The sequence below is a fragment of the Heptranchias perlo genome, chromosome 10, assembly GCF_035084215.1.
Source record: "Heptranchias perlo isolate sHepPer1 chromosome 10, sHepPer1.hap1, whole genome shotgun sequence".
NCBI classification, from domain to species: domain Eukaryota; kingdom Metazoa; phylum Chordata; class Chondrichthyes; order Hexanchiformes; family Hexanchidae; genus Heptranchias; species Heptranchias perlo.
In genome coordinates, this window is record NC_090334.1 from 29081087 (window position 1) to 29097394 (window position 16308).

Here is a 16308-nt window from a genome sequence, read left to right on the forward strand (position 1 = left end):
GGCACTTTGAATTCTTCAGCTTGGTGGGGAGGGGGGATCTTATCTATAATACATTAAAAATGTGAGTGGTCTCAGAATTCCAAACCTGTAGGTGGCTTTGTCAACGTAACATTACCTGACAAATTGGAAAGAATGGGATATCACCTAATATTACATGAGAGCCCAAACGGTACCTTCAGTGAACCCTCAAATTATGCAGAGAAAGAAAATGTCAGTAGAAGCCCATTTTTATCAAAAAAGTAAGCAACCAAAACAATATGGATGGCTGCAGATGGAGGAAATAATGTAAATAGGAGAACCTAATGGACATTTAAAGTGCAACAAAAATGTAAACAAAGCCTTATAAAAAAGTCTTAGAAGGGGAAGAATGAAATATTTAATTTTGAAAATAACTTAGTTCAGCATATATAAGTTGCATTGATAGCAATGGAGAGGCCTGAAGAAGAAGATTCTGAAATCTGTACAACTACAGCAAGACACACTCGTAATATGATGGAGTTTCCTCTCTTCCCCAAAATACTAACAAATATTTGGATACCACTGCATCCCACCCCCTCACTGCCCCTCCCCACAACCTCCTTGCTGAGCAAGTTTTTGGGCTCTGCCAAAAATCTCTCCGTGGAGTCCCTCCATCCTGTACAGTCACCTACTGTTGCAAAAGTGGCCCCAGTACCCACAAACTTGTGGACAACATATTTATTCAATACAAGCTGTGCTTTTTATGTTAGTATTTGCGACTGTAAGTATATTTTTATGTGTGGAATAATTTTGCGGAGCTTTGAAACACAGATGGTATTTCCAACAGCTCCCTTACAAAATGAAATAAATTAGCTGTTGACCTTTAACCTGTTTTGAATATAAAACCTGAATGCCACATACTGTGAATTTACAGGATGCTTGCCATGGATATCCTGCATGGAAAACTATCATATAATAAAAACAAGCTTGGATTTATTGGAGCTGACTTATGTGGTGGAAGGGGAGGGAATTGTTCATATCAAGTATATTTACTGTCTATTTTGCTCTTCAAGCTAGAAATTGTGTGTCAATTCTTAAATATATCACTTGTGTGATTTACTTAGATGAAATTTGCTGGTGTATGCTCAAATCCATGGCTCCCAAAACTATGCTACATTTCCATGTGAAGTTAAGCCATAGACTGAGCTGGAGAATCCCTATAAACATGTATTTGTGCAGTTCCAAAGGGAATTAATTATAAAATTGTATCTAGCTCTTTCAATTGCAAACTTTGGCTTTCTTTCTAACTTAAGAGATAAACCCAATTTCCAAAAATATGAATGCTCTTTATTGAGGAATTGCAATCTTTTGTGTGTGTGTGCGCATGCGTAAGGAGGAGGTGTAATTTAATAGTAGACATGAAGGTGGACATTAGGTAAGAATTAAGGACAGTTCAGCTAAAACTATGACCAATGCAACAATCCTCAATTACAATTTCCTGTACAACTCCAATTTATTATTATTAGCTGTTTTCTTTTGTTAAGAATATATAAATTATTTTAAGCCATTTTGAAAAGAACTTTTATTTTAGGTCTTGTGTTGCAGTCTGAGGAAGCACAGCAGGGTGAAAAGTCAGCACATGAACTGGTGGTTTTATTAATGCTGACAATCCAACAGCAGTAATAAGCTTACATTTCACATTAATGCCTGTGACCCTGCTAAGGTACCTCAGACATCACTTCCTAAGGGGCGATAAGTTAGATGTCCTCAAGTTGCCATGAGTGTCCCACAGGACCAATCAGAAGTCAGGAAATGCACTTAAGTGTGTTCAGACTTTATTTATGGACACATGTGCACTTTGTCCTGTGGAAGGGTTCCCCTCGGAGCTGCTGACCTATAATATAGCTCGAAGGAGCTGTAGAAACAGGCGGTAGACTGACATTTTTGAGAAGTCGTGACAACTGTAACATTTCCTCTACCTTTGACCTTTTAAAGATCATTTAAACTTTACATTATGTAAAAAATAGACAAGGGGACAAGATTATGGTGACCAAAAAAAAGACACTGGTTCCTCTAATGATTGTTAATTGACCTCTGTTTAGTGTATTAAAGGTAGCGGGCACTCCAGAGTTTTGTTCTGCTTACCTCAGTCATTATTGCTGGAATGCGCAGTGAAGGCTTTTATGCTACTGGTGGAGGAGGAAGGCTGAGGTGAGTGCTGCTTCGGATGGAGGCCGAGTGAACATCCACAGAGCATCCTGCCTCCCTTTTTTTAATTCAAAGAACCAAGATCAATTAAAGCTCCATCAAGACCACAGGGTAGATTTTCATCTTTGCTTAGGTGGGTATCTGGTGGAGCGGATCATTGCCGTTTATAGAACCGGCCTAATTTTCATAAAGGGTGAGTGATTCACTCCGCCAGATGGGCAATGAGGATGAACATCTACCACCATTCCCCCCCACCCATGACATATTTTACTTATTTTGAACTCATGAATCATGCAATTTTAGACCTTTCTGAAGTGAAGAGTTCATGGTGATGCTCAATGATATCACTCATTGTGCTAACATCAGTGAGGTTTTTATATCTGTAATATGGAGGCCAAAACTGAATGCAGCACTTCAGGTGTAGCCTCATCAAGGCCAGATAGAATTTCAACATCACTCCCTTAGACTCATGTCACACCCTTAGCTATACATCCCACAATTTTTTTGCTATACCTGCAACCATTGAACCAGTAGTTTTAATAGCCTAGCCACCAAAGCCCCCTGATCTCTCTCCTGCTTTGTTACCCTAAGCATATTGCCATTCAACATGTACTGCACATTCAGTCTCCTTTTACCTAATTTCATGACTTTACACTTATTTATGTTGAATTCCATCTGCTACCTCTCTGCCCAGTGACGTAGCCTGACAAGGTCTCATTGAATTATCGCACCTTGATTAACATTATTGGCCACTGCACCAGGTTTAGTATCATTGGCAAACCTAGACACCTTGAGCAATATTCCACACTCCGAGTCATTTATAAAAATCATAATCATACTCATACTGTATAGTGTAATAGTCAGACCATACATTGAGTGTCGTGTTCAGTTCTCGTCACCAAGACTCAAAGGAGACATGAAACCATTGGAGGCAGTTCAGAGAGAAGTCAAGAGGCCAACTCCTGGTGTCATAGGTCCACTTTATTAGAAAAGCCTAGAGAAGCTTAAACTTTTCAGACTTGAAGGGAGGAGACTGAGAGGTGATCCTATATAATATAGTAAACATAATAGAATAGGTAAATCTGGACTATTACTTCAAAGCAAATTGTGAGAGATAGTCAAAGGGACACAGGTTCAAATTAGTAAAAAGTAAATTTAGGCTGATATCAGGAAATTCTTCTTCATATGGACTGGACTTCCAGCATAAATGTTGGAATCATTTCAGAAAAAAGATTGATGCTGCAATGAGGAGAATGTAGGGTCTTTCTGGATGGATGAAGTGAGATAGGCTGAACGGTTTTCCATATCTATGTTTACCATGAGATCCTGTGAAGTGGTTTCAGATAGGTGGTTAGCTGAAAGTGCTTCTTGTAGTTATCAGATGTGGCTTGATTGTTCTGATGATAACTGAAGAAAATCAGTGACTCAGAGCAGCTGCTTTAACCATAAATTAGTAGCTGGAATTTGTTGGTAATGCACGACAAACGCCATTAATTGGGGATTTGCACTCTCCATTCATCTCACACTGTACTTAGGCCAAAATTTGCTGGAAAATCAATCCGGGTATGGCACAGCAAGCTCATTGATGAATCAGGGACCTTGCTCATGGCGCAGCCAATGGCTTACCTCTCAGATATCTGCTTTATGATGCAGGAAGTCATTTTGCAGTAATACTGCTGGCTAATCAGGAAATTGCACACAAAATGCGCTTGAAATTTGCTGGTTAGGTTACAGTTCAGGTTTCTGCTAAAATTCATTTGCATAATCACAAATGTAAAATCTTCCATGAACCAGCACAATCAGGCAGCGTAATAGAACGTAATTATTTCTTTTTGTTTTGTTTCCATTAAAAAGTATTCCTTGAGGTATTTAAGAGTTTTAACCTGGTCGAGTTTTATCAATACATCCAAAAATGGATTTATCACAAAAAATTAAGCATTTTTAATAAGGGTGTCCAGTCCTCCACCTGTGAGTAACCTGATTTAAAATCACTGAAAATGACTTAAAAAAACTATATTGAAACATTTAGTAGTTTAATTGGTGTACACTAGTCAGTTTCTTAGCAAATTAAATATTTCTTGTAAAATGTGCCTACTGGTGCCTCTGCGCCTAAGGAAATTAGTGCAATTTGGAGTCTTCCCAAACCAGCGCAATTGGCGGAATCTCGACCTGGGGGCGTGGCCAGTTGTGGGCGGGGCCTGATCCAGCAAATTCAATCTTGAACCAGCATAAAAGATCGCGGAAAATTCGAACATAAATGGTTTTGGGTGTAGCTCACTTCCGTTTAACATTCCCTGATCTTTTGCGCTGGTTCCAACCGATTCCACCCGGATTGAGCTGACATTACTGGCGTAAATGAGCGGAAACTCTACCTCTTGAATTTTACTAAGATGAAATATTTTATGTACAGGATAGGATGCTATAGTTTGAACCACAAAAATGCATAATTTATAGATATTAAAATCTATTAGATCTCGGATGTTTTCAGTGGGATTGTGTAAACAGCCTAGGAAAACATAACTGCCAGTACAATCAGAAGGAATTAGCATCAGTAAACAAAGGGTGTTTTACATGTAGGGTAAAGCCTTTCTATAAAAGTTCTTAATATGCAAAAACGTACGGCAGCGTCTAGTGCATCACAAGTTCAGTTATAAAGCGGTTAATTTTGTTCATGCATCAACCAGGCGTCTATCGACCCTGTGGGTGCAGTTTACACTGAAGAGTTGTTTCCCTCCCTTGGGTAGGAACTAAATGTTTGGGTTGATGTTCTGTGGGGACGGGTTGAGCAGCTGGAGCGGAAGTGCATGGTTATTGTGGCGCTGTAAAGTGAGGCCGACGCAGCGGATTGAAAGTAAGTGACCGACCGGCAGGGTTAGGGGCCGCTCCTTCCTCTCCCCGGCCGAGATACTCCCTGAACCAACCGACCCCGCAACAAGCCGACCGTTATTTAATCTTTCCCCTGACGTGCGGAGGCTGAGCCCGTTCATCAGGCCCCGGTGTCGGAATCACTCCCCCCGGGATTCTGTTCAATTAAAGTTCAGGCAGCAGCAGTTTGTGAAACTCCCCAAATATAGGTACAGGAGTAGGCCATTCAGCCCCTCATGCCTGCTCTGCCATTTGATAAGATCATGGCTGATCTGTGATCTAACTCCATATACCTGCCTTTGGCCCACATCCCTTAATACCTTTGGTTGCCAAAAAGCTATCTATCTCACATTTAAATTTAGCAATTGAGCTAGTATCAATTGCCATTTGCGGAAGAGAGTTCCAAACTCCTACCACCCTTTGTGTGTAGAAATGTTTTCTAATCTCGCTCCTGAAAGGTCTGGCTCTAATTTTTAGACTGTGCCCCCTACTCCTAAAATCCCCAACCAGCGGAAATAGTTTCTCTCTATCCACCATATCTGTTCCCCTTAATATCTTATAAACTTCGATCAGATCACCCCTTAACCTTCGAAACTCGAGAGAATACAACCCCAATTTGTGTAATCTCTCCTCGTAACTTAACCCTTGAAGTCCGGGTATCATTCTAGTAAACCTACGCTGCACTCCCTCCAAGGCCAATATGTCCTTCCGAAGGTGCGGTGCCCAGAACTGCTCACAGTACTCCAGGTGCGGTCTAACCAGGGTTTTGTATAGCTGCAGCATAACTTCTGTCCCCTTGTACTCCAGTCCTCTAGATATAAAGGCCAGCATTCCATTAGCCTTCTTGATTATTTTCTGCACCTGTTCATGACACTTCAATGATCTATGTATCTGAACCCCTAAGTCCCTTTGGACAGCCACTGTTTTTAACTTTTTACCATTTAGAAAGTACCCTGTTCTATCCTTTTTTGGTCCAAAGTGGATGATCTCACATTTGCCTACATTGGATTCCATTTACCACAATTTTGCCCATTCACTGAATCTATCAATATCCCTTTGTAATTTTATGTTTTCATCTATACTGCTTACAATGCCACCAATCTTTGTGTCATCGGCAAATTTAGATATGAGAATTTCTATCCCTTCATCTAAGTCATTAATAAATATTGTGAATAATTGAAGCCCCAAGACAGATCCCTGCGGGACTCCACTCGTCACATCCTGCTAATGTGAGTACCTACCCATTATCCCTACTCTCTGTCGCCTTTCGCTCAGCCAACTTCCTAACCAACTCTGTACTTTTCCCTCGATTCCATGGACTTCTATCTTAGCTAACAGTCTTTTATGTGGGACTTTATCAAATGCCTTCTGGAAGTCCATATAAATAACATCCATTGACATTCCCCTGTCCACTACTTTAGTCACCTCTTCAAAAAATTCATTCAGGTTTGTTAGGCACGACCTACCTTTCACAAATCCATGCTGGCTCTTTCTGATTAACTGAAAATTTTCGAGGTGTTCAGTCACCCTATCCTTAATTATTGACTCCAGCATTTTCCCCACAACAGATGTTAGGCGAACTGGTTTATAATTCCCTGGTTTCCCTCTCTCTCCTTTCTTAAAAAGCGGAGTGACATGCAATTTTCCAATCCAGAGGGACGGTTCCTGAATCTAGAGAACTTTGAAAGATTATAGTTCGGGCATCTGCAATGTGCTCACCTACTTCCTTTAAAACCCTGTGATGGAAATCATCTGGCCCTGGCGATTTGTCACTCTTTAGCGCTATTATTTTCTTCATTACTGTTGTTTTACTTATGTTAATTTTATTGTGTCCCTGTTCCCGATTCAATATTAGTTTTCTTGGGATTTCCAGCATGCTATCCTCTTTTTCTACTGTAAATACTGATGCAAAGTAATTATTCAACATGTCTGCCATTTCCCATTGTCAATGACAATATCCCCACTTTCAGTTTTTAAGGGGCCAACACTGCTCCTGACCACCCCCTTTTTCCTAATATAACTATGAAAGTTCTTCGTATTGGTTTTGATATCCCTTGCAAGTTTCTTTTCATACTCTCTTTTTGTCGCTCTTACTATCTGTTTTGTGACCCTTTGTTGATCTTTGTATCTTTCCCATTCGCCAGGATCTCTGCCATTTTTTGCCTTTTTTATGCCCTTTTCTTATGTCTTATACTGTCCCTTACCTCTAGTTGTCCATGGCTGTTTTTTTTGGCAAGTAGAGTTCTTGCCCCTCAGGGGTATAAACTGGTTCTGTATCACGTTAAATGTTTCTTTAAACATTTCCCACTGATCATCAGTTGTTTTACCCATTAACAGATTTGCCCAGTTTACTGTGGACAGTCTCTGTCTCATCCCATTGAAGTCGGCCTTACCCAAGTCTAGAATCTTAGCAGCTGATTCACTTTTTTCCCTTTCAAACACTACCTTGAACTCGATCATGTTATGATCACTATTGGATAGATGTTCACGCACAGTTAAGCTGTTAACTAAATCTGGTTCATTACTAAATCTAGTGTGACTTTCCCCCTTGTTGCCTCTAGGACATACTGCTGTAGAAAACTATCTATTCTCATCGCCCGCTTACAGGGAGCGCATTCGTATATCCGATTTATTGATATTGGCTGTGCTGGGCCGGAGGCCGGGGGTCCGGCCCGTGCCCCTGAAGTCTTGTTCATTTAATTATTTCCTCTCCTTTGTGTCTGTACAGTTTTTGCTGTCTCTGTCCCTGTCCAGATTTGCACTTGGTAAAAGGTGACAGCTGCCTATAATCTACAAGGTTTACTTTTATCTGGCTGGAAGATGCACAAAATATTTCAAAATGTTCAATAAATTATATAAATGTTTTTAAAAATGTAGTATTCATGTAAAAGTGTGACAAGCATTTATTTATGTATCCTAGAACCACAGGGATTGTCTCCTTGTCCTCCCCACATCAACACCGAATATTGGGGAAGGTTTTAGTTTAGGTTTCTGCAATAGTGGCTGTGGTTCCCTACAGTATTAATGTTTTCATCTGTTGAAAGTAGTTTTGAATGTGGAGTTAGATGTCTGAATATCGCAGTCTTGAGGGCTAAGGGAGCAATTTTTGTGTGGGGTAAGCATTGTTTTTGCTACTATAGTTTCATGTGTAAGTGTTGTGGCAGTGAGTTATGATGTAACGTTGTTGCCACTGTGATTTTGAAACACATAAAAGGTTAAACACTTTTACAGGAAGACTTTTTAAGATTTTAATTTCTTTAAGAAATACTTTTTGGACCTTCTAGCTGGGTTTAAGTAAACTTTGTAGTTGTGAGACAGTCACTGATGCTAAGTTTGAATTGTAAACTAAAGGAATAGCTGATCTATAAAACAATATTTTGTTGGGAGTCTGGAGCCCATATGAAAATTAACGAATTCTTATTTATTTCTTGCAATCAGGCCATTTTATTTCATGCTACATGATTTGGGAAAGATCATTGTTTTCAAAAATTTAGCATTTCCTGTTTATAAATATACTTTCTTGTGTGCATACTGCAGTGCTTGTGTCGCTATTGTTTAGCTGCACACTGTTGGTCTCATGTTTTACTAAAATTTTGTTTGCTTCAGTATTCTTGTAGGTGCTAAACTATAGTGAAAGGGTGGTGGGTACACTGTTAATTTAAATGACAATTGTGATCTTCAGCAGCAAGTTGGAAATGGTCCATACATTGTAAATAGTCATATTGCTAACTCTTAATGTGAAATTCATAATGAAATTAGGTTGTATATTTAAAAGAAACTGAAAAATTAATTTCTCCAGTCTACTCCACTGTGTGATAGTATTGTCTAATTAATTTTTAATAAAATTTGAGTTGAAGCATATTTCCAAATGTTTAAATTAATTTTGGAAACAATTACTCTGTATATTGTAAGGTTGTACCAGTCAAAAAAATGAATTTGAAACATTTTTATATATCAAAGTGATGCTGATACGTTTGATCATTCTCTAAGTTCTTAAAAACAAAAATGGAAAATTACTCTCTTATTTATCTAGGACGATAGTATGCTAAAGATTCACTTAATTTTACAGATCCTTATTTAAATTGAAGGGACATAAGAACATAAGAAATAGGAGCAGGAATAGGCCATACGGCCCGTCAAGCCTGCTCCGCCATTCAATAAGATCATGGCTGATCTTCAACCTCAACTCCACTTTCCTGCCCGATCCCTGTATCACATGATTCCCTTAGAGTCCAAAAACCTATCTATCTCAGCCTTGACAACTCAGCATCCACAGCCCTCTGGGATAGAGAATTCCAAAGATCCACAACCCTCTGAGTGAAGAAATTCCTCCTCATTTTAGTCTTAAATGACCGACCCCATATCCTGCGACTATGCTCTCTAGTTCTCAACTCTCCAACCAGAGGAAACAACCTCTCAGCATCTACCCTGTCAAGCCCCCTCAGAATCTTATATGTTTCAATGAGATCACCTCTCATTCTTCTAAAATGCAGAGAGTATAGGCCTATTCTGCTCAACCTCTCCTCATCGGACAACTCTCTCATCCCAGGAAATAATCTAGTGAACCTTCGTTGCACCACCTCTAAGGCAAGTACATCCTTAGATAAGGAGACCAAAACTGTACGCAGTATTCCAGGTGAGGTCTCACCAAAGCCCTGTACAATTGTAGTAAGACTTCTTTACTTTTGTACTCCAACCCCCTTGCAATAGAGCCCATCATGCCATTTGTTTTCCTAATTGCCTGCTGTACCTGCATGCTAACTTGTGGTGTTTCTTGTACCAGGACACCCAAGTCTCTCTGGACACCAACATTTAATAGTTTCTCATCATAGAAAAAATGAATATTTTTTAAATTCTTCCTACCCAAAGTGAATGACCTCACATTTCCCCACATTATACTCAATCTGCCACCTTCTTGCCCACTCACGTAACCTGTCTATATCCCTTTGCAGACTTTGTGTCCTCCTCACAGCTTACTTTCCCACCTAGCTTTGTATCGTCAGCAAACTTGGATACATTACACTCGGTCCCTTCATCCAAGTTATTTGTATAAATTGTAAATAGCTGAGGCCCAAGCACCAATCCTTGCGGTACCCCACTAGTCACAGCCTGCCTACCTGAGAATGACCTGTTTATCCCTACTTTCTGTTTTCTATCCGTTAACCAATCCTCTATCCATGCTAATATGTTACCCCTAACTCCATGAGCCCTTATCTTGTGTAACAACCTTTTATGTGGCACCTTATCGAATGCCTTTTGAAAATCCAAATATACTACATCCGCTGGTTCCCCTTTATCTACCCTGCTAGTTACATCCTCAAAAAACTCTTAATAAATTTATCAAACATGATTTCCCTTTCATAAAACCATGTTGACTCTGCCTAATCACATTATGATGTTCTAAGTGCCCTGTTACCACTTCCTTAATAATGGATTCCAGCATTTTCCTGATGACTGATGTCAGGCTAACTGGCCTGTAGTTCCCTGTTTTCTCTCTCCCTCCTTTCTTAAATCTGCAAAGGGATATAGATAGGTTACGTGAGTGGGCAAGAAGGGCAGATGGAGTATAATGTGGGGAATTTGCTACCTTTCAATCCACTGGGTCCATTCTGGAATCTAGGGAATTTTGGACGATCATAACCAATGCATCCATTGTCTCTGCAGCCACCTCTTTTAGAACCCTAGGATGTAGGCCATCAGGTCCTGGGGATTTATCGGATTTTAGTCCCATTAGTTTCTCAAGTACTTTTTCTCTACTGATAATTATTTTAAGTTCCTCACTCTAATTAGCCCCTTGGTTCCCCACTATTTCTGGTATGCTTTTTATGTCTTCTACTGTGAAGACAGATACAAAATATTTGTTTAACGCAGCTGGCATTTCCTGATTTCCCCATTATAATTTCTTCCGTCTCAGCCTCTAGGGGACCAATGTTTACAAATTTACAAAAACAAATTCTGATAGCCTATATGTTTTTCCCAGTTCTGACTCTCGAACATCTAGCGGATTAATCAGAAGATGGAGACTGTACCTCAAGGCAAGAAAATGGTGGCACCCACTGTATCTCAGATAAATGCCGAGTATGTTACTCAGGTGAGGCTTTGCATGTGTGTGTGATATGCAGATGAAGCAGTAGTGTTTCAGTATCGTCTTTCGTGTTCATGTCTGAAAAACATTAATCAGATCTATTTCACAAGGGTTTTATTTGTAATATAATTTGTGACAGTAGTCTTTTTGAACAGATAAGAGACTCAGATGTCTGTACCAGATTCTGTCATGCATGACACCTGTAGAATTCTATATATAGAAGATACTCATTTTTAACATTATAAACAGGATTGATCTCACAAATGGTATGCCCGTATAAGCTGTGCTTGTTTCTTTCACGTGGGATAAACATTGTTTTTAACACCTAAATATCAAGTTCCCTATTTATGTTTAATTTAGTCCAGAAATGCTCTTTTATTAATGGGGTAAATAGTTTCATGGTGGGTGAGTGGCTGAGGTCATCATTATTAAATGTGATGCAGGTAACAATATGGGGGATATATTTATTTTTAATCCAGTGGATGTGTCAGATAATATGCTGTCTGACTTTACAGTCAAGAGTTATGGTATAAACTTGCATAGATCCACCATACCAGTTTGCACTGATGCAATGCTTTGGAAGTGTTTACAATCTCTATCTTCATATTTTCAGCTATCAAATAGATATTGGGCACCTCACGTGAAGAAAAAGATGACATTTGATTCTAAGGTAAATCAGGTTTAGTTTTCTGATGTTCAAAGCATTTGCACTGTACAGAACTTTGTTAAATGTGGTCGCACCAACAAAATGCAATTAATTCATCACCAGAAATATATAGAAAGCTCATCAATTTATGATATGGAAAATATTTTTCAACTGCAGAGTTACTTAACTAGAGATTATTGTATAACTAGAGCTTGCAATGAAAGTCTCAATACAGTACATTTTGATACAGATTAAATGGTCCAACAAAAGCACAATCCCCTTTCCATTACTTTGTTGTAATATATTCTAAACCTAACTGGACCACGTGGCAATTGAACTGTTCATTAAATTTGTTCCCCTGCCCCAACTCCACACACCACCCAAAAATGATCAGTCTTTATATTGGAAATAAATTGACTCATTCTGGTGTTGTTTGGTTTTTTTTCTATTCCACAACAGATCATTGAAGATGTGTATCAGAAAGAAATTGTAAAGACAAAGTAAGTTACACCCTTTTCTGTGTGATCCAGTTTTAAGGCAGGGTCTTTTCCTTCTGCAACTTACTTATTACTTTGTACTAAAGAACCCCAGAATTCTAAAAATGCTCTGCATGATCATTATGTTGGTCTTACCAGGAGAGGAATATTTTTGGCACCTGTCAATTTTCCACTGCAAATTCTGTTTATTGCTACAAAGTGCCAGTGGACTTTTTTTAAGAGCAATCCCTCCATAAAAGATCTGCTGTTGGGAAATTGAAATAAATGTGCACATTGTACACTGTTATTGAATAGATAAGGTGGTGGGGGAGAGAATTGATCCAAAGTAAATATAAGATGAGTAACAGCATTGCAATTCAACATAAGAATTTGAGGCAAGACAACAAAAGTGCACCACGTGCCCTTTCATTTTCAATTATATAGCAAGGATCTAAGCATAAGAGTAAACATACATATCTCTGTCTTTAACTAGAATCCAGTTTTATGTATTGAAAAGCCTAATTTAAACGTGTCGTCTGTTTTCTAACCAAATCTAAACTTTTTTTTAGTACTTGTACTATTTGCATTTAAAATGTATTAAGTGTTAGTCTTGAAAATGAGATTTAATTCAGTATCATTATTTGAATATGGAAGGGAAAGAAACAAAGGATTTAATGAGTTAAATTCTTGCCCACTTTCCTGCATTTTCCTTAAACAAAAGGAAGAGAAATTAAACTTATCAAAACTACAAAGGCTTTTTTATAATTTTTGTGCTGCACAAAGTGAAGAATGTTTTTTTTTGCAAGTATGTTTATTGTGTTTCAATGTCCATTTGGGTACTTAGGGAATTTGAGCCAAACACTTTGTACACCATCTCTTTAATCTTAATAGTGGGGCTAAAGCAACATTGTTTTAATGTGGTATTCACAAATATATGCAAACAACAATTAAATACTGTTTCTACTTTTCAGGTTTGCAATTAGAAAAATTATGCTGCTTGAATTCAGGTAAATGTTTTTGTTTAATGGTTTGGGATTTTTTTTTAAAAAGAGAAACATTTTTGAAACATGATTTTTAATGAATGTTATGCCTCCAAGTTACTTTGTATATTTTTTTGTGACATTGATAGCCAGTATCTGGAGAACTATCTCTGGCTAAACTATTCTCCAGCAGTGTCCAGCAATGCCTACCTGATGTCCATTTGCTGTATGGTGAATGAAAAGTTTCGAGAAAATGTTCCTGCTTGGGAGGTAAGAGGCTTCCAGTTGTCTGTTTGTTTGTGTAGATCAGTGTTGCTTCTTAACCTTTTACTAAAAGGTGTAATCGGCGTCGAGGCCTGAGGGGGTATCTCCCAGGGATGCTGCACCAAGAGTAAGGGTACGCAGGTCTATGCCTGTGACTTCCCCTAAAGTTGGTTTCATTGTGAATTGTTGCAAAGTGGTGTCCTGGCAGTGCCACTCCCCCTACCCCCACCCAGTAATAGAAAGATATAAAACTATAGGACTAATCGCCTCCCAAACCCGCGACCTCTACCACCTAGAAGGACAAGAGCAGCAGGCACATGGGAACAACACCACCTGCACGTTCCCCTCCAAGTCACACACCATCCTGACTTGGAAATATATCGCCGTTCCTTCATTGTCGCTGGGTCAAAATCCTGGAACTCCCTTCCTAACAGCACTGTGGGAGAACCGTCACCACACGGACTGCAGCGGTTCAAGAAGGCGGCTCACCACCACCTTCTCGAGGGCAATTAGGGATGGGCAATAAATGCTGGCCTCGCCAGCGACGCCCACATCCCATGAACGAATAAAAAAAATAGTTTGATTTTAATAGGCTCTTATCGTTTGCTACATGAACACTCCCTTGCCTTTGTTGGAGAAAAAGATTAAAAAGAGGGGACTGCACTAAATCCCAGCTCACTCAACATTTCACTGTTGAGTAGGTTGTGAATGAAGGCCCCAAGCCACATGGAGCAGCAAGTATGCTAAGGATCACTGGTCAAGGAGAAATGGGGAATGACTCCTGGGCTGTATTGTGAGAACCATTGCTATGCACACAGTTGAGAACAGCTGCTGTTCACACAATTTAATCCACACATGAACTTAACATGGATGCAGTTATTTTTTTTATTTTTCCAACAAATATTGCACATACAGAAGATTTTTTAAATTTATTGTTCTGTCCATGGGATAATACTTTTCATGTTGAGTTTTACAATTCATTTCTAAAGGCTGTCCTAGAATGACTTGACATTCAATCTGAAAATTGCATTTTCCCCTTTGTCCATGCACATCATAAAATTAGGTGCTAAAGGAGGAAGTTCCTTTGACAGCCGCACTGCCATATTCAAGGCCACAGTAGCCAATAACAATAGTACTTGGAATCACAGCCATGTTGTTTTTTACATCCAGTACAAACCACTTGAATTCTGCACAGTACGAATGTATTTTTTTGATGGATTCAGATAAAGTCGCTTACTCTGTGATGGAAGTACACATTGCATTACATTACCTGCAGTTTGTCCTGATTTTACTAACTTTTTTTACCTAAAGTTTGTGTTTGTATATATGCATGTCTCTGACCCTTTAGGCATGATATTTCTTCAACTTGGTGTCATAATGTACTCATGGTTTTGTCCAGTAGATCTGTGACTTGTATTCTCTGTCCATTATTTCAAAACTGGCAGTGAGTCAGGAAGTTATGACTCTAATTTTGATTTTATCGTTTTGATTCCGCTTAATATGAATGCTGAAACTTCTAAGATTAAAACCCAGGTTAAAAAAAATAAAGCCCATGTAAGTCCTCTTCCTGGAATTCAAAATTGCTGCTGATCACTTTTTTAAATAAAATCTGTATATTACTGTATTGCTTGGCTGACTGCAGCAAACTGGCAACTTAACTGCTATTGATAACCAGCAGTCATGGAAATGTAATACAGTGCATCTCTATTTGTCACTTTAATTTGCTACACAGCAGTCCCATATAAGTGCATCTTGGTGCTTTCACAAACAAACCAAATTGTAACCCTGAAGTATTTTGCAAGCAGCATATACCATATTGTAGAGTACATTAAGCTGATTATTGATACAGTGTGCCTTGCAGCACTTAGTCTCACTGTTCAAAAGATTGAGAGTGTTCTGCCATTATTGCAGGGCTGAATTGCAGAATTTAGTGTAAGGTTGTTCAACAATTTGCTTCATCTCAGTCCATATAAATGAATGGTAGTCTGATATTTAGTCTCTTTGCATTTAGTATATTTTCATGTGAAAAGTGAAGGTAGTACATGTGAACTGAATTCTAGCAGCATATGTAAAAAGATAAAAACAAAATAAAAATCTCAACTACAGCGATGGCTCCTGAATATTTATGAAATTTCGATCCTACTTTATTCAAAATGGCAAACATTTAGAAAATAATTGTGGCAAATATCACCTTTTGAAAACTGCATCTGATCATAGCCATAAAATCCAGGGCAACAGCTGCTCTTGGAAGCTTTCTATAATCTGCGAGCATGGCAGGCGTGACTTTTACACTGATGTAGTGCATATACTTATTTATGTTAATAGTAGATATTGTTCACATGGTTCATTCCCTTTTGTGGTTTGATTTAAGGAAATGTGTTTGTTTTTGCGCCCTTTTTATTTTAGACGTTTACACAGAAGCCCGAACAATTTCCTTATTTTTTCAAGTGTATTTTGACTGCATCTCTTGCTGAAGAAAATAAAAATCTTTCATTGCGGGAACGGACTGTCCTCCTGGTCTTTCTTGATCACTGCTTCAACAGCTTGGTAAGTAGTTTTGGAAGTTATGAACTTAAAAAAAATGGAACCTCTTCAGGTCACCTTATCACAATACTTTGTATGGGGGTTTTTAGTTGGTTTTGTTTCTAGATTGTATAAATGCAAAACAGAAATGACCCAATTAGTCTCCTGACTTTTGGGAGATGGGACCATATGATTAGAAATTGACTGATTTGTTTTTCCTCATCTTGCCCTTTGTGTACTGTGTCAGTGAAAGATATGGTTCCAAACTACTCAAACTTTGATTTCACTTATGTTTTATGTAAT

General features: G+C 38.7%; 1 protein-coding gene across 1 annotated transcript in view; it reads left to right on the top strand.

The window, feature by feature from the left end:
- The first annotated feature begins 4932 nt into the window (after positions 1 to 4932).
- aqr (aquarius intron-binding spliceosomal factor) overlaps positions 4933 to 16308 on the top strand; it is a 77230-nt gene continuing 65854 nt past the window's right edge. The window contains exons 1-7 of the mRNA XM_067991382.1: positions 4933 to 5017; positions 11012 to 11122; positions 11730 to 11786; positions 12222 to 12262; positions 13210 to 13245; positions 13368 to 13488; positions 15889 to 16029. Of these exons, the coding sequence (XP_067847483.1) occupies positions 11048 to 11122; positions 11730 to 11786; positions 12222 to 12262; positions 13210 to 13245; positions 13368 to 13488; positions 15889 to 16029 (471 nt within the window). The 5' untranslated portion in view covers positions 4933 to 5017; positions 11012 to 11047. The remainder of the gene's footprint in view (positions 5018 to 11011; positions 11123 to 11729; positions 11787 to 12221; positions 12263 to 13209; positions 13246 to 13367; positions 13489 to 15888; positions 16030 to 16308) is intronic.